Consider the following 20,606-nt stretch of genomic DNA (forward strand, 5'->3'; position numbering starts at 1 on the left):
AATAATGTGGGTTTATTTGACTGCTGCTTCTCTAAAGATCTCTGGAAAGGTTTTTGCTCTTGAGTAAAGTGCTGCCAGTCTTTGTAACAGCTCCTTGTGCCCTGTGACAGGACTGATGTCAAGCTGCAGTAGTGGATGGTAACAGCAAGGAATGAACTGCAATAATCAACTCAATCTCCTCTTCTGTTGCTGCAGTGGTTTGCTCATGTAAGAAAACCAAATCCTTGTTCAGGTTTCAATTATTCATTATTTATTAAAGAAGTGAAAAACAATATTTAATTCTCCAGCACCTTCTGGAGAGGAACTGGACAAGCACTGCTGCCACAGCACACATGATCTGACTGATTTGCAATATACATTATGAATTAACTCCTCACAGTCCAGTGGGAACCAGGCACAGCCTGATTCTCCAAGGTGGGAGTCTGACACAGCCCCACAGCTCCTCTTCCTGGGGAGACACAGATGCTTTTGTGGCTCAGGTCCACAGAGCCCTTTAATTTACTGGGTTGCTTCAGCTTCTCACATACCAAAATACATGTGCACAACTCCAGAATGCAAAGTGAAGCAGTTCACTTCTCTGAAGGTGCTCACACCTCCACATTCCTGAAGACAGTAGAACTTTTCTCCTCTTCAGCTTGGCCACAACTAAAAATTGTTTTCAGAAATCGAGTGAGTCAAGTCTTGATCTCACTGTAGGCTATTCCAGAGGCACTGTTATTTCAGGAGTTCCTTGGGTGCTCAGAGTTTTCTCTCTGTAGTCTGGAGCTGCATCTCATGCTCATTCCTCAGGTCCAAGCTGCTCTTGGGTAACTGTAGAACTGATGGGGTCAAAACAAAGAGCAGCACAGGTTTATGGGCTCTGGAATTAATCCACACACAGTTGAGCATGCACAGGAGCAGATGGGCTGGGCAGGGGCTTCAGGTAGGGTTACTCAAATTTGATTTTAGAGCCAGGCAAAGCAGGACAGTCAACAAAGACACTGAGCACGGGAGTTGCACTGTACCAACTGCACTAATGTAGCAAATAAATCCCTTTCAGCACTGAGCAAGATTTGAGGCATCAGCAACACATCTGCCTCAAAACTTCTTTACAAGCTAGGGCCTAATATCTCAACATCAGCAAAAAAGAACAGAGAGAAGTGTAGAGCTCTGTGAGGGGAAGGAACAGCCCTGTGTTGTGCCCCGGTACTGTCATGACTAAAGTGCAGATCAGAGACAAGGATGGCGTCACCCTCCATGATGGGCTCAGGTGTTGGGGTGACCCCAGGGTGCCCCAGGTGTGACCTTACCCTGCTGTGCCAGCCCTGCCTGGCCTCCTGCTGCTCCAGCTCCTCCAGGTGCTGCCGGGCTGATCCCTCCTGCTGCTCCTCCCCTCTCAAGCTGTGCTCTGTCCCCTGCCCAGGGAAATCGGGTGAGATGGGGCAGCCCCAGCAGCCAGGTGTGGACTGGGGAGCTCAGCCTACCTGTGCCTGCAGCTCCCTCCTGTGGGCTCTCTGCTGTTCCTCCTCCTGCTCCTTCTCCCGACGAGTCCCTTCCTTGGCCTCCTCGAGCTCTTTGATCAGCTGCTCTCGATATTTAATGGACTCTTTTTGGGCCCTTCTGTTTAGCTCCATCTTCTCTTGGATCTGGCGCTGCCTGCCTGCAAGGACCTGTGCAAAGGGAGGGGATGGAGGGAGGAGATGGTTAAACAGCTCCCAGGAAACACACCAGACAAGCAAAAAAATTCCACCCCAGCACGGAAGGCTCTAACTCTCCAGAGGGTGGTGGGTTACAAGTGGAATGATGGTTTCATTGTGCCAAGGGGCACACATCATCAACAGAGGTCATCACCTCACTCATCAGGCGATCTCTGGCCGCCTTCTCTCTTTCCCATTCTTCTTCCCTCTTCTCCCAGATTTTTTTTGCTTCTTCCCTAAAGGAGAGAGGAAGAATTATCTCTGAGGTTACCCCCCCTGTATACTCCACAGGCACACACAAGCTGTCCTGTGCTTTAGAGGAGCACTCGGGTTTCTCTTCAGGTTTGTCCCGTGCCAGTTGGTGCGTCCACCCCACCTGTGCCTCTCAGTGACCCCCTGACCCAGAACATTCAGCACATATGGACTCTTCAGGTGAGGGTCAGAGGTTCAGACTCACCTGAAGATAGTCTCGAGCTCTGCTTCCCTCTCCTTTTCCAGCTGGAGCTGTTCCTCAATGACCTTCTTCATCCAGGCCACGTCTGCCACCGCCCGTCCCCGCCACGCGCTCTGCCAGCTCTGATCCTGCTCTTCCTTCTCCAGGAGGGCTGATAAGATTTGCCTGTCTGCCTCCTGGAGAAAAACCACGAGATTTACAACTATCCAAGAGCCTCCCAGCCCGTGTGCAGGGCTCCTCTAGGCATTACTGGTGACAGTGTCATGTGCTCAGCACGATGCTCCATCTGCTGCTTCCCCGTGAGCTTTGTGCTCCTGCCCTGTGCACAAGCTGGAAGGGGCCCCCTGATCTGTAGGAATCAGAGGCACACACAAACCACACACAACAAGTTTTTTCACCACACAGCATCTATAAAGTATAAATGAGTCTCTCACCAGCTCCTCCTGTACCTGCTGCGCTCGTCTCCTTAACTGGACGTCACACTGATGCTTCAAAAAGCGACTGTAGGAGGGAAAAAAGCAAAATTAAAAAAAAAAAACCAGTATTTTAGTCACACTGACTCTAAAGCACCACATCATTGTATAGCAGCACCTGAGGAGGTACATCTGTGACAATAAAGAACCTGCTACCAGAAAAAAAAAAGCAACAGCACCAGTGCCTCTGCTCCTTGGCTGCCATGGGCAAGTCCACCAAAACTCGGATATTTACATTCTACCACTGCTACCTGGAATATCTTCTTGTGCCCCAAGTACTGCTGTGGGCACAGGAACAGATTCTATCCAAAACAAGCTCCACTTGGTGTCCTACCCGAGCTCCTTCTTCCTCCGGTGCTCTTCCATTTGTTTCCTTTCTTCTTCCAAATTCTCCAGCTCCCACTGCTGCTTCAATAAATTCTCTTGTTCCTTTTTCAGCTTCGTTGCCTAAAAAGGAAAACACGAGCACTGAGAGAGAGTTCATCAGAGAGCTACAACATCCCAGAGAGCATGCTTGACCAGAGTTTGTACCCTGCTCTGCTCCTCTGCAGGCAGGGAAAACCCTCCCTGCAGTGCAAACATGGAGAGAAGAGGTCAGGTCAGCCCTGCTGTATTTCCAAGTGAAGCAATGAATTCCTTTCTCCAATGAGGAGAAAGTCAAGATTACCTTTGTTTCCTGCAGTTTCAGTTCTTCTATCTGCTGAAGCAAGGTCTTCTCCAGCTGAGGCTTCTCTTCCTCTCGTCTTGTTCTTTCCAGCGCTTCCCCTCGTGCAGTTTCACACTCATTTTCATGTTTCTTCTCTTCAAGTTTGGTCACCTCTTCCTTTTCCAAAGAAAAGAAAACAGCATTTCAAGTCAGCCTGACTCAAAGAAACAGCTTCTGGCCGTTTCTCTGAAAATCCACAGAGCAGAGTCCTGCAAGCTGGACGGCTTTGTTAACAGTGCCCTTCCTGCACAAGCGTCACCCCACACACACATTGCAGAGTCCTCCCAGTGACCAGATGCCCCCATACCTTGGTTTGTTGTGTTAGCTGATCACCCCAAGCCTCCCTCACGTGCTTCCTCTGCAGCTCAGACTCTGCCTGGAGACACAACAGATGTAGCAGGGCCATCAGTGCCAGTGTCACCCCACACACACACTGCAGAGTCCTCCCAGTGACCAGAACACCAGGGCTGCCCCCATACCTTGGTTTGTTGTGTTAGCTGATCACCCCAAGCCTCCCTCACGTGCTTCCTCTGCAGCTCAGACTCTGCCTGGAGACACAACAGATGTAGCAGGGCCATCAGTGCCAGAGGCTCTGCCCCCAGGATCTTCCAGACTCTCTGGAGCACCACCTGAAATCCCAGGAGGATCTGCCTCTGCAGAGGTGGGCTCATCTGAGTGTCCAAGGTGCCCACCAGGTCCTGAGGGTCGTTATCACATGGGAAACACCACAGTGACAGTGATACAGGACTGCAATGCTGCAGCAGCGCGTGGGTGGAATAAAGAATGAGGAAGCCCCACAGCATGGCAGGTACAGCTAAGATATAAAGATTTATATTTCTTTCTGTTATTTATATTTTATGTGCCTGGGATATTTACATTGTGAGCTCTGAAAATTTGCTCAGAGTCTGAACAGATTTCTGGCTTTTAAAAATACACCTTTGAGAGGGCTTCTTAAAATTATTTGAACTTAAAACTCTTTGCTTCTTTGCCTTTTGTTTATCAGAACTTGGGGCAGTTGCTGTGATGCGAGATGAGCGACCACAGCAGAGATATGATAACTTTCAAGTTAAAAACCGGTTTAATAAATACAAGGCAGCAGGGACTCAGGAGAAAGCAACATCACCTCTCGGAGCTCCGCGTTGTTTTTGTTCCAGCGCTCCTGCAGCGGCGGCTCAGCGAACTGGGAACACAGAGCTGGGTCAGGTCAGGATACAGGACACAGGAGTGCTCGGCATCCCAAACCCGCCGAGGCTGACAGGGGTTCAGGGCACCAAGCGGTGCCAACTCCAGCAAGTCCCGCTGGAACAGCTGAGGCACGGCAGCGGCCCTGCACCGGACCAGCCCCGGCATGCGGGCCGAGCACGGTGAGCTCCCTCACCTTCCTCCCGCTCTCTCCGGCGTTGTCCCGCAGCTCCTGGCTCCGCCGCCGCTCCCGCAGCTCCGCCGCCAGCGCCTCCCGCTCCTCGCCCAGCAGCCGCCGCAGCCGCTCCCGCCGCCGCTCCAGCCGCGCCGCCAGCCGCCGCCGCGCTGCCGCACACAGCGGGGCTCAGCGGCACCCCCGCACCGCACCGCACCGCACCCCCGGCACCCGCCGCACCGCGGCCCTACCTGGGCGGGGGGACGCGGGGCTGGCTCCACCGCGCCTGCAGCGAGCAGCAGGCGGCGGCGCGGGCGAAGGCGCGGCTGGTGCTCTCCCACTGCTGCCGGCTGCGCTCCTGCAGCTCCCGCCGCTCGGCCGCCCTGCGCTCCGGGCCGCGGCCCCGCCGCAGCCACAGCGCCATCGCGGCGCGACGGCTCCCGCCGAGGGACACGGGGAGGCGGGGACCGGCGGAGGGAGGCGGGGAGAGAGGCAGGGTCGGGAGATGGAGCGGCGGCCGGGATGGGTTCGCTCCGGCCCGGCGGTGCCGCCGCGCCCCGAGCGAGAGCCCGCAGGAGGTGCGGGTACAGCCCGGGCCGGGCTCGGAGCGCGCAGCGCCGCGGGGTTCGTGGCGCTGTAAATATCCCAGGGGTTAAAGGTTTCTGTTTCTGCCCGCCTTGGCAGGGCACCAGCGCGGCGCCGCCCGCAGCGAGCCCAAGCGGAGCGGCCGCTGAGTGACCCGGGACAGCGCGGGCACCGCCGGAGTGGCCGCGGGCATCCCGAGATGGCTCCGGGCATCCCGAAGGGAGCGCTGGATATCCCAGGACAGGCTCTGAGCACCCTGGGCTGGGCTGAGGGCACGGCAGAGCTGGTCCTGGCACCCCGGGAGGGGCTTCAAGCGTCCCGGGAGGGCTCCGGGCATCTCTCGGGAGGGCTCCGGGCAGTCTGGCAGCGGGGCGGAGGCGGCAGCAGCCGGCAGCCCCCGCCGCTGACCCGCACCCGCTCTGTACCCGCACCCGCCCTGCCAGGCACCGATCGCTATCGCCCCACGACCTGTTTTTCCAGCACAACCGGTAAAAACACCGTATCTGGGGCCCTGTCACCGGCAATGCGCTCCCCACGCAGCGGGCGGGCTGAGCCTCCCTCCGCTCCCAGCTCTTCGTCACCTCTCCGTGTCCCCGCTCGGTGTCACTTTCCCACCCAACCCCTCACTGAGGTGTGTCATCACTCCCGCGCGTTGAGGTTTGTTTTCCATCTGTTCCCTATAAAATATTTATGTCCCGTGAATAATTAACGCCGGCCCGCCCGGCGCTGCGAACGCGGCCGGGGCAGCGCACAGCCAGGCCCCGCGTCTGAGGGGGCGATGGGGGCGTGGTCTCCTCCTTGGGCTGAAAGCCCCGCCCCCGCCTCTCCCACCAATGGCTGCGCAGCGGCCGTACGGCTGATGAGCAGCCATTGGTCGGAGAGGCGGGGGGCGGAGCGTGGCGTGGGCGCGCTGCCGGGTCGGCCCCCGCCGCCTCAGAGCCCCCTCAGCCGGGGAGCGGTGAGGGGGAAAGGGGACCGGAGCGCTGGTCATGGCGCTGCTGCTGGAGCACGAGTTCAAGCCGCTGCCGGCTGATAAGCAGATCGAGACTTTGCCCTTCCTGGAGGCCGTGGCGCACCTGCCGCCGTTCTTCGGTGAGACCGGGGTGGCCGGGGCTGGGAGATGCGGGCTGGGACCGGGCCTGCTGCGGGCTCAGCCGCTCGGGGTGCCCCGTCCCCAGTTCTGGGTGGTGCCCCCCTACCTGATCCAGCGCTCACGCCGGGCTTGGCTGCTCTGCCGGGGCCGGGGTTGCATCACGATCCTGTCAAACCCGCCGAGCAGCCCCGCTGGGAAGCGTCCTGCCGTCCCCTGGAGCGCCCCATGCCGAGGCATCGCCCGGGGCTGCCATCCCACCCGGTGCCGGGACACGGGTGGGTGTCGGCGTGGCCGCCCTCGTGGCACGATGTGCCCGCTGCCCTCCACAATGTCAGCTATTGTGTGGCAGCCCCGGAAGGGCAGGACGTGGGGCTGCCTGCCTGCGGACGGGCAGTGTCCGGTGCCGGTCAGGCTGTTCCAGGACGTTCTGCCAGGGCTGTGTCCCGGAGCCAGGGGGATTGGAGGTCGCTGGTGGGGCTGCAGTAGGTGGCAGGGCTGTCCCAAGGGCCAACAGCCGTGTATGAAGCTCTGAGATCCCTTTGGAGTCTCAGTGCCCGGGCTGTGCTTAAAGTGAAACCTGTTGGTTTCAGGAAGTCTGTGGTGTCCCCTGTGTCACCAGCTGTTCTCCCTCTCTGTCTCCACAGATTGCCTGGGGACTCCCATCGTCTACTCGCCAGTCAAAGCAGACCTGACTGGAAATATCAAGGTAGGAAGGGACTCAGGAGGGCTCGGAGAGGAGAATCCCTGGGGAGAGATGCTGTGGGACTGGAGGTGTTTCAAAAGGCTTTTCTTCCCACGGGGACTTTGGGCTCAGCAGCGGCTCGCCCGGTCACAGTTTACTCCCAGAGGTCCTGCCCAAAGTCCCTGCTCCCGGGTGCCAATCCCCTTTTTCTGCCCTCAGAAAATCCGGGCGGTTTATGACTCCAACCCTGCCAAGTTCAAAACGCTGCAGAACATCCTGGAGGTGGAGAAGGAGCTGCACGGCTCGGCCTGGCCCAAGACGGGCGCGACGCTGGCGCTGATGTGGTTGAAAAGGTGACTCACGGCGTCGGGAGCTGCTCCTGCTCTGTCCCAGCATGTGGGGAGCTGGAGAGCTCCAAATGGAGCCTGTGTGTGCTGGGCTGGTCCCTGTGGGCTGGGCAGCTGGCAGTGGGGTGCTGTGTTTGGGGAGCACAGCTGTTGGGAACTCCTTCTTCAAATCTCCAACCTGGGAATGCACAGGGGAGTTCAACCTCAGAGCGTAAGCCCACAAATTGGATAGGTCAGGAAGATCCACGGGGCTGCACCTGACCCTGCCCAGCTCCTGGCCTCACCTGGGGGTTCCATCCTGCCCTGGGGGCTCCATGCAGCCCTCCTCTCTCTTCCCTGGATGGACACACAGGGGCAGGCAGCAGCTCTGCGAGAGGGATGCACTGCTGGCACTGTGGGGTTTTGGGGTGCTTGCAAACACCAGGCTGGAAGCTGGGAAGCAGCACCCACTTCCCTGAGCCCAACATCTCTGCTCTTCTCCCAGGGGTCTGAAATTCATTCTGGTGTTGCTGCAGAGCATCTCTGACGGGGAGAGGGATGAGGAGCATCCCAACCTCATCCGAGTGAACGCCTTGAAGGCTTACGAGATCGCGCTGAAGAAATACCACGGCTGGATGCTGCAGAAGCTCTTCACGGTGAGCATTCCCTCCCTCTCCAGGCATCCAAACACCATCCCTAAGGCTGCTCCTGTGCACTGACAAATGTCCAGAGACCCCCACAGCGCTGGCACATAGCAACAGCCCAACCCATGGTCTCTGTTGTGGGGGTCAAACATCCTCTCCCTGTTTTACAGGGCTCGGTCTATGCTCTTCCCTACAAATCTGATTTGCTGAAGGCCTTGGAGAATGGTAAAGAAGTCAAGGAAGAGGAAAGCATAGAAAAAATCCACCAGTTTCTCACGAGGGTCACTCCAATCCTGGATGCAATTTATGAGATGTACACAAAGATGAACGCTGAGCTGAGCTACAAAGCCTAAAGCTGGCACAGGATTGGCACAGATTAAATAACGTGTGATGGGTGTTACCTATGTCTTCATCACTGAGGCAGCTGGGGCGGCTCCCAGCTCTCTGGTGACTTCGATTCCTGTCTGGATCTGCAGTGGATAATGTCTTTTCTAACCAAAAAATAACAGTAATTAACTTTCTATTAGAAATACGGCAATAAAACAATTGTGGGTGTCACCCTTGGATTTCCCAAGAGGAAGAACAAGTGTTTGTAGTCCCAACTCCTGGATTCCTGTCTTCAGTGGGGCAGGGAATGAAGTGTCCTGCTGATGAATGAAGTGGCACTCGGACTGTGCCTGGAACCCACCGACGGGCACCTCGTGTTGATTGCCACTGGATTGTCAGGAATGATGCCCATGGAGGAGGAGGAGCTGATGACTTTCCTGGGTGATCCCAACTCCTCCAGTGCTGGCGTGGGATCAAGCCCATGTGCTGGGATTCAGAAACCAGGGACTATCCCCGTGGTGTTTGCGGTGCCTTATGAGCCCCCCTCACCTCCTGAGCCCCGGGAGCAGCAATTAATAAAAACTGACAGTACCCGTGGCCTGGGAGCCTCATTTGGGGCCGTGTCAGCCCTAAAGGCTGCTTGGGGAGACTGTTTTAGGGAAGGTGTTTTTGGCTGTTCCTGGCAGGCTGTTTTGGGTGGGGAGGTTCGGGTTTTTTTTCCTAGTGGAGCCGTGTTCAGGAGAGTTTTGAGGAGGATGTTTTGGAGCTGTTCCTGAGAGGCTGTTTTGAAGCCGTATCCTGGGAGAGCTGTTCATGGGAGGGTTTTTGGAGCTGCTCTTTGGGAGGGCTGTGCCAGAGACGTTTTTCCCGGGGGCTTATTTTTTTGGGGGGGTATTTTGGGGCTGTTCCTTCGGGGCTGTTTTGTGGCCGGGGTTGCCGGGGGCGGGCGGGGACCGATCCCGAGGGCGGGTCCCGGCGGCGCCTCCGCCGCTGGAGCCGGGGCCGGGGCGGGGAGGGGCCGCTCTGGGACCGGCCCCGGGCGACTCGGCGGCGCCGGAGCCTACGGGACTTTCCACGGGACCTTTGGCGGTACGGAACCGGGGCAGCGGGCAGCGGGGGGCACCACCGGGAGTGGGACGGGCCGGGACACGGGCACCGGGGGCTGGATGGAGCCTGCGGTGCGGGGACGCGGAAACGGGCAGGATGGAGCTCTCCGGGCAGCACACGGGGACCGGGGCAGGATGGAGACCCCAGGTGAGGCCGGGGTCGAGGGCTGAGCTGGGCAGGGCCAGGTGGACCCTCATGGATGCCCCGGCACTGTCCGGACAGCCTGGGGACTCAGGAGATTGAGGTGCGGGTGGGTTCCCAGGCGGAGCTTTGAGGAGGGGGCTCCCACCGGCTCCGAACCCCCCATGCTGCCCACACCGAGCTCCTGCTGTTGCCGAGGTGAGCAGTGAGGATGATTTTGGGAAGCAGCTGCATCACTCGGGATGAGCATTTCCGACTAGAACCCGCTGCGGTTTCAGTGATTCACTCCCCCCGGATCACCCTTTAATGTCGTGGGACACCCTCCCTGCCGCCCACCCGCAGATGTCCCCGCACATCCCGGTGTTGGTGACAGCGTCCGTGCTCCCGTGGTGGCAGGAGCGGGCACTGACAGGGGACACTGGTCCAACTGGGAGGTACCTGGTGGGAAGCTGGGAAGAGGTGGGAGCACAGGTGGGGTTTGTGTTGGATGCGAGCGCTGTGCCTTGACTCAGTTATTCCATGAGGTGAGGAAGTCTGAAAAACCCAAACCCAAATAACCAAGGGGCCAAATCAAACCCCTGTGACAGCGCCTTTCCTGGCAGCACCGGGGCTGACGGCAGCAGCCCCGAGTCCCTCATTTCCCACACAAGCTTCAAGCTGTCACCTTCACCCGGTGACAGCAGGTGTGGGACAGTCCGTGCCGTGTCCAGGTTTTCCCTAAAGCTGCACTTTTCCGGATTCCAGCCCAGGTTGGACAGGTCAGGTGCTCCGTCCCCATTCCCAGCCCGCAGGGTCCGTGTGCTTGGCAATTCCCTCTCCTCCCTTTCCAAGGTCACGCCGGCCATGCGAGGGCCCCTGTTTGCATGGGGTCGGGATGTGGGACCTGCGGGCTTTGGCAGGTGCTTGTGGAATTTCTTGCAGAGACGGGGATGGCAGGAACGTCAGCAAAGAGGAAAATCTGTCAGCTCTGTGTCCCCTAGGGTTGCACTGTCCTTTATGGGTGTCCTCCAGCCCCGCTGGGTGTCCCCAGGGGTGGCAGGGACAAGGGACCGCTCCCTGAGCCCCCTCCCTGTCCCTGCAGGGTTTGGGGCCGCTTGCCCCGCTCATCCCCCGTGCCCACGGAGCCCCGCGTGGCTGCCAGGACCCTGTGCCTCATTCGAGCCTTCCCTGACAGAGCCCAGCCTGCCACTGTGGCTTGTCGCACAGAGCTTCAGCCCAGCACAAAATGACACGTTCCCGCTGCTTTTTCCGTCCCGGGAGGGCTGAGCTCGCCGCGGGCGGGAGCTGTGCTGAGCCCTAACGCTGCTGGGTTTCTCCGGAGGGTTTTGGTGGAAATCGGGTCTGGGGGAGTGCCTGGGGTCGGTCACCTGCCCGTGTCCCGGACGTGGCGGGCAGGACGCGGTGACACGGTACAGTGCTCTGCTGGCCGCGCTGATGGCACGTCTCTCCTTCATCTCCACGTCCCTCTGGGCAACCTAAACCCGTAATTTCTTGTCCCAGCCGCTGCTCCTGCCCTCCCGCGGGCTGCAGCCCCTCCCGGTGCCCCGATCCGGGTCCCACCGAGCCCCCCTGGGCTGTGCAGCCCTGGCCCCGCTCCCAGCCCTGCTGCGGTGGCAGCTCCTGGGCGCTTCCCTGGACGCTTCCTTGGATGTGGGGAGTATCCCAAGGAATGTTTTCTTTCCTTGGGCGGCAGATCGCAGCGCACAGGGTCTGCTCTGTGCCCTGTCCTGGGCTGCACCCCGGCTGACCGCAGCGGGGCCGGGCTCGCCCTCGCCCAGCCCGGCAGCGCCGCAGCCCGAGGGGCCCCCGCAGACGTGAGGGGTCCCCGCAGCGGGTGGGTGCGTGCCGAGGAGAGCCGGGACACGGCAGGACCGTCCGGGAGACTCCGAGCTACAGCGGGTCCTGCCGGCCCCAGCCTCTCCAGGGTGAGTGAGGGACCTGTCCCGCCGCGGGGAGAGGATGGGGAGGGTGTTTTGGGGCTGACACCGGGTTTTTTCTCTGCCAGGTCTCCTGCTCTCGTGGAAGGAGCCGGGGGTCACAGCCAGCCAGGCAGGTCAGTCGTGCCCGTCCCTCCGGGCACGGACCATGGCAGACAGCGAGGACGCCCCGCGCGATGCCGGGGAGGGCGCGGGGGAGGACGGCTCCCTCCAGAACGAATCCTTCCCGCTCTCCTCTCTGGCCAACCTGTTCGAGAGCGAGGACACCCCGAGCCCCGCCGAGGCAGCCCGGGGTCCCCCCGGCGCCGGGGATGGAAAGCAAAACCTCCGCATGAAATTCCACGGGGCCTTTCGGAAGGGCGCCCCGAAGCCCATGGAGCTGCTGGAGGCCACCATCTACGAGTCCCCCGTGGTCCCCGCGCCCAAGAAAGCCCCCATGGACTCCCTGTTCGACTACGGCACCTACCGCCACCACCCCAGCGAGAACAAGCGCTGGCGCAGGAGGATCGTGGAGTGAGTACGGGACCCCCGCGGGTCCCGGGGTGGTGGGATGGGGACATCCGGGTGGGGATGTTCAGTTTGGGACACCCCGGTGGGAATGGGGACATTCAGATGGAGACACCCGGGTGGGGATGGTCAGTTTGGGACACCCCGGTGGGGATGGGGATGTTCAGCTGGGCACACCCCGGTGGGGATGGGGATGTTCAGCTGGGCACACCCCGGTGGGGATGTTCTGTTGGGGACACCCCAGTGGGGATAGGGACATTCAGATGGAGACAGCCCAGTGGGAATGGGGACGTTCAGCTGGGGACACCCGGATGGGGATACGGCCATTCAGCTGGGGACAGCCCGATGGGGATGAGGACGTTCAGTTGGGGACACCCCAATAGGGATGGGGACATTCAGCTGGGCACACCCCAATGGGGATGTTCAGCTAGGGACATCCCGGTGGGGATGGCGATGTTCTGTTGGGGGCACCCGGATGGGGATGGCGATATTCAGTAGCAGGGGACGTGGGCGGACCTCCGAGCGGCGTTTCAGGGCGCTTTGGGCAGGCGGAGCAGCTCCCAGCGAGTCGCGGTGGCAGCGCTGCGCTGTGCCGTGCCGCGCTGGGGCTGCGCGGCCCCCGGTGCCGCGGAGCTCGCTCCCCTTCCCCCTTGCGGGAGCCATGAAAGAGGCTCTGTGCGCCGGCCGCTCCCCTGGCCGGTGCGGCCGTCTGGCTGCGGCATGAAAGGGCTTTTCAGGAGCGCCTCCGCCCTGCCCGCGCCAGGAAACCGGAGCCGGGGGGGCAGCCCGGCCCGGACGCACAATGCCCCTCTGTGCGGGCACCTGGGGCGGCCCGCCAGCGTCCCCACCCAGGGGTGCAACCGGCTTAGGAGAGCGGGATGTTCCCCGTGGAGGTGGGTGGAGGGGGCCAGGATGCCCCACGAGCCCACAGAGTGGAAGTCCCCGGCTGGGGCAGCCGCCAAAAGTCCTGCCTCCATTCCCGGTGCCCGGAGTTGCTCCCGGTCCGTCCCCCCCGCCCTGCTGCCGACTGCTCCGACCGGTCTGGCTTCACCCGTGGTGCCCGAGCGTGACAAGCCCGCGGCCCGTCCCTCGCGGGGGGCACAGCTGGAGGCCCCAAGCGCTGCAGCGCCTGGGTGGGAGCTGGAAAGGCACCGGGAGCACTGGTTTGCTGTGGATGGGGAGGCTGCCCCGGCCCCACCGGTGACCCACGTGCCTGTCGCCAGTGGCTGAGCACCCTCAAGCTCGTGGCACAGGTGGGGGCAGCCGAGGCAGCGGCTCCTGCTGCCAGCCATGGCGTTCCTCCCGCAGGAAGCAGCCGCCCGCCGCAAAGGGGCCGGCTCCCGACCCGCCCCCCGTCCTCAAGGTCTTCAACAGACCCATCCTCTTCGACATCGTCTCCCGGGGGTCCCCGGCCGGCCTGGATGGGCTCCTCTCCTTCCTGCTCACCCACAAGAAGCGCCTGACAGACGAGGAGTTCCGAGGTGAGCACAGGGCTGTTCCTTGCCCTGGTGCCACTGGCTACCCCTGTATTCCTAGGGAATGGGGATGCACAGCTCTGGCATGGGGAGCCAGAGGCCTGAGGGGCCTGAGGGGCTTGCCCTGGCACCCCCTCAGCACCCTCCACTCGCAGAGCCCTCCACGGGAAAGACGTGCCTGCCCAAAGCCCTGCTCAACCTGAGCGGGGGCAAGAACGACACCATCCCGGTGCTGCTGGACATCGCCGAGAAGACGGGAAACATGCGCGAGTTCATCAACTCGCCCTTCAGGGACGTCTACTACCGAGGTGGGGGGCGTGGGGCCACTGCTGGGGGACACTGGGGTGGGAAGGCTGGGGCGCGGGGGATGTCCCCGGGCGCGGCGGGGGCTGACGGGCGGCGGTGGCACAGGTCAGACAGCGCTGCACATCGCCATCGAGCGCCGCTGCAAGCACTACGTGGAGCTGCTGGTGGAGAAAGGAGCAGACGTCCACGCCCAGGCCCGCGGCCGCTTCTTCCAGCCCAAGGGCGAGGGCGGCTACTTCTACTTCGGTGAGCAGGGAGGGGTTTGGGGCGCTGCGCCCCAAGGTGTCCCCGCAGCGGGGATGGGGTGACAGGGGCTGCGGTGCTGTCGCCGCAGGTGAGCTGCCCCTGTCGCTGGCCGCCTGCACCAACCAGCCGCACATCGTGCACTACCTGACGGAGAACGGGCACAAGCAGGCGGACCTGCGGCGCCAGGACTCCCGCGGCAACACCGTGCTGCACGCCCTGGTGGCCATCGCCGACAACACCCGCGAGAACACCAAGTTTGTCACCAAGATGTACGACCTGCTCCTCGTCAAGTGTGCCAAGCTCTTCCCCGACACCAACCTGGAGGCTCTGCTCAACAACGACGGCCTCTCCCCGCTCATGATGGCAGCCAAGACCGGCAAGATCGGGGTACAGTGTCCCCCCTGTACTGGGGATGTCTCCCTGCTGTCCCTGTCACACTCAGTGCATGCACGGCTTCTCTCTGCAGATGCTGGTGGAAACCTGGATGTGCAGCCCTATTAACCTGGCTAATTAACACCCCTTTGCCTTCTGGCCCTTTCCCAATTAACTCCACACCCTCGCACAGCCCCATCTTCTCCCCTGACCTGCCCTTGGCCTCTGGTGGGGCAGGCAGGGGAGTCACCAAAAATGCAAAAGCTGCAGCATCCTGCAGGGCTGCAACAGTGCCTGCATCACCCCAGGAGCACCCTGAGCTCGCTGGGGTGCAGGGAGGGCTTGGGGGGTGCAGCCAGGATGGGTGGGAGAAGGGCAGGGTGCCCCAAGCAGGTGGGGCCAGGTCTGTGGGTAGCAGCCCACCCTCCCTCCCTCCCTCTGGCAGATCTTCCAGCACATCATCCGGAGGGAAATCACGGATGAGGACGCCCGGCACCTCTCCAGGAAGTTCAAGGACTGGGCCTATGGCCCTGTCTACTCCTCCCTCTACGACCTCTCCTCGCTGGACACCTGTGGGGAGGAAGTGTCCGTGCTGGAGATCCTTGTCTACAACAGCAAGATTGAGGTGTGCAGGGCTGGGGGGGACTGGGAGGGCTCTGGAGGGGACCAGGTGGCCCTGTCCCCTCTGCCAGCAGCTGTGTCCCACCAGAACCGCCACGAGATGCTGGCCGTGGAGCCCATCAACGAGCTGCTGAGGGACAAGTGGCGCAAGTTTGGGGCTGTCTCCTTCTACATCAGCGTGGTCTCCTACCTCAGCGCCATGATCATCTTCACCCTCGTCGCCTACTACCGCCCCATGGAAGGCCCCGTGAGTCCCCACGGCCCTGCAGGGGGGTCTGCCAGGGCTCTGTCCCCGGGGATGGGGCAGCAGCTCAGCCCTGTGCTCTCCCCGCAGCCGCCCTACCCCTACACCAGCACCGCCGACTACCTGCGCCTGGCCGGGGAGATCATCACCCTCCTCACTGGAATCCTCTTCTTCTGCACAAACGTCAGTGTGGCAAGGCAGGGGGTCCTCCCCTGGGACCACTGGACTGTTTGGGGTCTCCAGGGGTGACAGCCCCATCCCCTGAAGCATCCACCGCTGCCAAAGTGGCCCCAGACATGGGGACCCTGCCAGTTGAGACCCTCTAGCCTCTGCCTCTCTCCCACAGATTAAAGACCTGTTCATGAAGAAGTGCCCAGGTGTGAACTCCTTCTTCATAGATGGCTCCTTCCAGCTGCTCTAGTACGTGGGGAACCCCCAGGGCCACCACGAGCCTTTGTATCCCCCAGGCTCGTGGCTGCAGGGTCTGAGCCCAGCTCTCCTGCAGCTTCATCTACTCGGTGCTGGTGATTGTCACGGCGGGGCTGTACCTGGGTGGCATCGAGGCCTACCTGGCTGTCATGGTCTTCGCGCTGGTCCTGGGCTGGATGAACGCCCTGTACTTCACCCGTGGGCTCAAGCTGACAGGCACCTACAGCATCATGATCCAGAAGGTCTGCTGGGGTCGTGGGTCTTGTCCTTCTCCAGGGGTGATCCTCCTGTGGAAGTGCAGCTCAAAGAGATCCCTCCAGGCTTAGTGATGGGTTTCTGTGGCTCTCCACTGCCCTGCTCCCAGCCCAGCTCTGCCAGTGGCACAGCTTGATGATGATGCTGTGGTCCAGCACACCTCACCCTGCTCTCCATCACTTTCAGATCCTCTTCAAAGACTTGTTCCGCTTCCTCCTGGTCTACCTGCTCTTCATGATTGGCTACGCATCAGGTAACCAGCCAGCTCCCCTGGCTGGGGGAGGGACAGCCCTGTGGCTCAGCATGGCTGGGCAGGGGGCTGCAGACCCCCAGCTCCATCCCACCTACCCGCAGGCTCAGCCTTTGCCTCCTCCCATGATGGAGAAGGTCTCAGCCAGCATGCAGCCACGCTGGGGCCCATTGTGGATCCTGTCCTTGCCATTGCCCCTGCGGACTCGCTGTCCCTGTCCCTTCTCCCCCAGCCCTGGTGTCCCTCCTCAACCCGTGTCCCAGCAGTGAATCCTGCAGCGAGAAGTCCAACTGCACGGTGCCCACCTACCCCTCCTGCCGGGACAGCCAGACCTTCAGCACCTTCCTGCTCGACCTCTTCAAGCTCACCATCGGCATGGGCGACCTGGAGATGCTCGAGAGCGCCAAATACCCCGGCGTCTTCATCATCCTCCTCGTCACCTACATCATCCTCACCTTTGTGCTGCTCCTCAACATGCTCATCGCCCTCATGGGCGAGACCGTGGGCCAAGTCTCCAAGGAGAGCAAGCACATCTGGAAGCTGCAGGTACCACCCTGGGCGTGGCGGGACGGGGGCTCCGGGAGGGAGGGGCTGCAGCTCCATGGGCAAGGCACCTCCATGCTCAAGCAGTCCCTGGTGTCCCTGGCAGTGGGCCACCACCATCCTGGACATCGAGCGCTCCTTCCCAGTGTTCCTGCGGAAAGCCTTCCGCTCGGGGGAGATGGTCACGGTGGGCAAGGGCACGGACGGGACCCCCGACCGCCGCTGGTGCTTCAGGTAAAGGTGGGCGCCCTCGGAGGCTGGGGGGCAGCTGAGCTTCTCCCAGCAGCATTTTGGGGGGCTGGCACCGTGCGCTCATTTGCTGGGTGCTTTGTAGCGGGCTGGAGGCAGCTGGTGTTGGCCGTGGGTGCCGCAGGTCCCGCCCTGGCTCCCGGGCACTCCGTGCAGCCCCTGCGGGTCTGACCTTCCCCACAGGGTGGACGAAGTGAACTGGTCCCACTGGAACCAGAACCTGGGCATCATCAGTGAGGACCCGGGCAAGAGCGACACCTACCAGTACTACGGCTTCTCCCACACCATGGGCCGGCTGCGAAGAGGTGAGCGCCCTGCTCTGGGCTGGCACATCCCCCCCGACGCTGCTTGCAGCCTCTGATGAGCCCCAGGAGCAGATTTGGGGGCTTGGCGAGCAGCCACAGGCTCCCGGCTTTGCTCATCTCCCACCCTGTCCACAGACCGGTGGTCGACGGTGGTGCCGCGCGTGGTGGAGCTGAACAAGAGCTGCCCTCCGGAGGAGGTGGTGGTGCCCCTGGGCACCGTGGGCACAGCGGAGCCGCGGGAGCGGCGGCACGGCCATGCCCCGAGCTCCCCGCTTTAGCGCGGCAGCACCGGCAGCTGATGGACTCTGCCCGGGTTCCCGGAGCGGCTCCGGAGCCGCGGCTGGGCTGGATGGATGGTGCTTGTCTGCTCCTCAGGGATTCGCGCAGCCCGTGTCCCCTCCGGCAGCCGCTGTCCCCCCGGCTGTCCCGCCTGGATCGGGACCCGGCGCTGCCCCAGCGGTGCCCGCGGTCGCGGCTCTCACCGGCGAGCTCCAGCTTCACCGTGCCGTGCCGTGCCGTGCCGTGCCGTGCCGTGCCGTGCCGGGAGCCTGGGCCCGGGTGGGAAGCACGGCCCCCGCCCAGGTTTTGCCACAGAGTTTTGCACAAGATTTATACGGTTATTTATTTAGTAATAAAGACTGACGCGCCACCGCCGTGCCCTCCCGGCGCTGGGTGATTCCTGGTGGGACAGCCGGGCTGTCGGCAGGGCTCGCAGGGAGGGGCTGCCCGCTCCCCGGCCGTGCCAAGCCGAGCCAAACCATGCCGAACCGTGCCTTGCCTTTGGGCATGCTCACCCATCGTGCTGAGCTCAGGTGTGGTGCAGGGATGCGGTACAGGGATACAATGCACAGGTGAGACACATGGATGCTATGCACAGTTCCAGTTCACGGTTACGATTCACAGGTGTGACACATGGATATGATGCACAGGTGCAGTGCACGGTTACGATGCACAGGTGCGGTGCAGGGATGCGCTGCAGGTTGCGGTGCACGGTCGCCCCACTGGAGGGCAGCGCACACCGCGCGATGCGGGCCCGGCTCCGGCGGGCGCGGGGAGCCCGGGCCGGGCTGGCCCCGCACCCCGAGCTCAGGGGTGTGACCGCTGCCGGGCTGCTGCAAACCAGCTCTCCGCACCCCCACAACATCCGTACCCCATCCCCTCCCGTCCCTAGCCCATCCCCGTGGAGCCCCATCCCATTCCAATCCCCAGCCCATTCCCATCCCCAGCCCATCCCATCCATCACCCCTCTGTAACTCCTTTCCTCCTCACCCTCCCAGCCACTTGCAGAGGTGAGCGTTCCTTTAACAGCTGGACGTTGTGTGGGTGTGAAGGGGCGCCTTGGGCGGGCACCAGTGGCACGGTGGCACTGCCAGAGCCCCTGGCCAGGGCCGTCCCTAGCCCATCCCCGTGGAGCCCCATCCCATTCCCATCCCCAGCCCATTCCCATCCCCAGCCCATCCCATCCATCACCCCTCTGTAACTCCTTTCCTCCTCATCCTCCCAGCCACTTGCAGAGGTGAGCGTTCCTTTAACAGCTGGACTTTGTGTGGGTGTGAAGAGGCGCCGTGGGCGGGCACCAGTGGCACGGTGACACGGTGGCACTGGCAGAGACCCTGGGGACAGCCCAGCTCTCTCAGCAAACCCTTTAGCATCAGAGGGGACACTTCATCTTCCAACTTGATGAGTCGCCGTCAGCGTTAACGGCACCGTCTCCGTTTAAATGTGATTTACATACATCTCTCATATTGTGGTTTAAGTATTTCCCCAGGGTGAGGGATGAATATGTTTCATTATCACTCCTTGGGAGAGGCGGAGGTGGCGGCTCCTGCCTCATAATCGAATGAGGAGCTGAGCTGCTCTGCTTCCAGGCTGGATCTTGGGTGAAAACAATGAACTTGGCTTTCACACGAGTGGGGGGCCACAGATCCACAGTGGGCAGTCCTGGCTGGGCCATTTGTGGTGGCTGGGGAGCTCTGGAACAGGACTCAGCCAGAGATGGGCTCAGCACTGTGGCTGCCCCCGGCTGCAGCACCAGGGATGGGATTTTCCAGTAAAATGAGACATAAACCAATTTTCTCCCCTCCCATGCAGCTCTTGATGCCCCAAAGCCAAGAGGCCACATACCAGTGAGCTTTAAAAAGATCTGGGGTGTGGGAAGGACAGCTGTCACCAAGCCCCTGCACCATCACTCCGCACCCTGCGGTGGCTCTGTGAGGACGGGGACACCACAGCCACCATGGTGACATCCCAGCACAGCAGGCCTCTGCCACCCCCAGGGACTGACTTTGGCCCTTTTCCCCCCTGCCCCACCAAGCCTGGAGCTGTTCCACCCTCAGCCGTGGGGATGGGGGCAGCGGGGGGCCGGTGAACTGGGGGTGCTCGGCCCCGGCCCCCTCCCGCCCCTCCCCGCGCCGCCCTGCCAGAGATGACAAACCCAACAAAGGGAAGAGAAAAGCACTTGTCATCCAGAATGCGGAGCGTGGAAGCAAATTTATTTTTAGATAAATCTAAAGCTTAATTTGTGAAGCTAATATCAATCAAAATGAGAGATGGGTTTTTTTAAGTCCTTTTGCAGCCGTGCAATTTATACTGCCTGTCTCTCCTCCTCGCTCCCAAACAGCAAAGGCTAAGTTTAATATCAGCCTCATGCACTTAGAAATTTGTATTATTATTGGTATTATTATTGGTATCATTTGAATAGGAAGGTATTTGTAGGCCAGAAGCAGCATTGTTTCCTTGTGTGTTCCCACAGTGCTCGTGAGTGCTGTGCCCCACAGAATGGGAGGGCAATGGGTTCTGGTGTCTTCATCCTCATTGTTGGATTGTACCTCAGGTGTCTCTGCCCCATCTCCCACCAGTCTGTGCACGTTTTTGGGTCCCCCAGTGCTCACCTGCACCTGCCAGAGCTGGCACTGCAGCGGGTACCCACCAAGGAGGAACCCATTTATTTTGCATTCCTCACTTGAAGCCTCCCCATGCCCAGCGAAATCCTCCTCCCAAGGAGCGATCTGAGGGGAGAATTAACCTGCTAAATAATAAAAACCCCCGCACACCTCCTAATGAAATGTAATGACTTGGAGACCTGCAAGATGGATCGCGCCGTCGCTCCCAGCCGCTCGCCCTGATTTATGGCGAGCTGGGAAATCTGATGGAGGCAGCGCTAATGAATCCTCCTCCCACGGGCACCGCTGACGGAGCAAAGTTTCTCCTGGAGCCCCCAGCACGGCTCTGTGCACCCCAGCCTCTGTAGAGTCCCCCTTTGGAGGGGCTGCCCTGCCCCCAGCAGCCCCGCCGTG

The 20,606-nt window shown here is 61.1% G+C and overlaps 3 protein-coding genes across 6 annotated transcripts; 2 read left to right on the forward strand and 1 right to left on the reverse strand.

Annotated features, from left to right (window-relative positions):
* Positions 1-227: 227 nt before the first annotated feature.
* On the reverse strand, positions 228-5,090 carry LOC120509689 (trichoplein keratin filament binding). Its single transcript, XM_039724661.1, has 12 exons — positions 4,943-5,090; positions 4,688-4,836; positions 4,433-4,489; positions 3,789-3,857; positions 3,271-3,426; positions 2,938-3,050; positions 2,565-2,631; positions 2,134-2,306; positions 1,831-1,912; positions 1,464-1,649; positions 1,290-1,394; positions 228-818 (listed from the first exon to the last, which is right to left on the reverse strand). Exons 1-12 carry the CDS (start codon positions 5,088-5,090, stop codon positions 786-788), a joined length of 1,338 nt encoding a protein of 445 aa, XP_039580595.1. The 3' UTR covers positions 228-785.
* Positions 5,091-6,142: 1,052 nt separating this feature from the next.
* Positions 6,143-8,920, forward strand: LOC120509613 (glycolipid transfer protein). Its single transcript, XM_039724467.1, has 5 exons — positions 6,143-6,343; positions 6,989-7,050; positions 7,246-7,379; positions 7,858-8,008; positions 8,167-8,920. Exons 1-5 carry the CDS (start codon positions 6,241-6,243, stop codon positions 8,347-8,349), a joined length of 633 nt encoding a protein of 210 aa, XP_039580401.1. The 5' UTR covers positions 6,143-6,240; the 3' UTR covers positions 8,350-8,920.
* A 428-nt stretch (positions 8,921-9,348) lies between these two features.
* TRPV4 (transient receptor potential cation channel subfamily V member 4) lies at positions 9,349-17,959 on the forward strand. 4 transcript variants are annotated; one of them, XM_039724854.1, is made up of 17 exons: positions 9,423-9,577; positions 11,265-11,496; positions 11,577-12,021; positions 13,324-13,496; positions 13,646-13,798; positions 13,902-14,042; positions 14,131-14,429; positions 14,860-15,039; positions 15,124-15,282; positions 15,370-15,462; positions 15,626-15,699; positions 15,785-15,950; positions 16,150-16,216; positions 16,446-16,759; positions 16,863-16,990; positions 17,189-17,310; positions 17,446-17,959. In XM_039724854.1, exons 3-17 carry the CDS (start codon positions 11,657-11,659, stop codon positions 17,586-17,588), a joined length of 2,577 nt encoding a protein of 858 aa, XP_039580788.1. In that variant the 5' UTR covers positions 9,423-9,577; positions 11,265-11,496; positions 11,577-11,656; the 3' UTR covers positions 17,589-17,959. The 4 variants fall into 4 exon arrangements, 3 of the variants coding, with proteins under 3 accessions (XP_039580789.1, XP_039580787.1, XP_039580788.1); XM_039724855.1 differs by lacking the exons at positions 9,423-9,577; positions 11,265-11,496 and adding an exon at positions 9,349-9,412; XR_005629332.1 differs by lacking the exon at positions 11,265-11,496 and having other exon boundaries at positions 9,422-9,577; positions 16,480-16,759; positions 17,446-17,587.
* Positions 17,960-20,606: the final 2,647 nt, after the last annotated feature.

The sequence above is a fragment of the Passer montanus genome, unplaced genomic scaffold (genome assembly GCF_014805655.1).
Source record: "Passer montanus isolate IOZ18808 unplaced genomic scaffold, ASM1480565v1 scaffold53, whole genome shotgun sequence".
Taxonomy (NCBI): Eukaryota; Metazoa; Chordata; class Aves; order Passeriformes; family Passeridae; genus Passer; species Passer montanus.

Coding starts and splice junctions, on each gene's coding strand:
- LOC120509613 (XM_039724467.1), top strand. CDS start 6,241: ATGGCGCTGCTGCTGGAGCACGAGTTCAAGCCGCTGCCGGCTGATAAG. Junction 6,344..6,988: donor GCACCTGCCGCCGTTCTTCG/GTGAGACCGGGG, acceptor CTGTCTCCACAG/ATTGCCTGGGGACTCCCATC. Junction 7,051..7,245: donor ACCTGACTGGAAATATCAAG/GTAGGAAGGGAC, acceptor TTCTGCCCTCAG/AAAATCCGGGCGGTTTATGA.
- TRPV4 (XM_039724853.1), top strand. CDS start 9,490: ATGGAGCCTGCGGTGCGGGGACGCGGAAACGGGCAGGATGGAGCTCTC. Junction 14,430..14,859: donor CCAAGACCGGCAAGATCGGG/GTACAGTGTCCC, acceptor TCCCTCTGGCAG/ATCTTCCAGCACATCATCCG. Junction 15,951..16,149: donor ACAGCATCATGATCCAGAAG/GTCTGCTGGGGT, acceptor CATCACTTTCAG/ATCCTCTTCAAAGACTTGTT.
- LOC120509689 (XM_039724661.1), bottom strand. CDS start 5,090: ATGGCGCTGTGGCTGCGGCGGGGCCGCGGCCCGGAGCGCAGGGCGGCC. Junction 4,837..4,942: donor CTCGCTGCAGGCGCGGTGGA/GCCAGCCCCGCG, acceptor TGTGTGCGGCAG/CGCGGCGGCGGCTGGCGGCG. Junction 3,051..3,270: donor TGAAACTGCAGGAAACAAAG/GTAATCTTGACT, acceptor TTTCCTTTTTAG/GCAACGAAGCTGAAAAAGGA.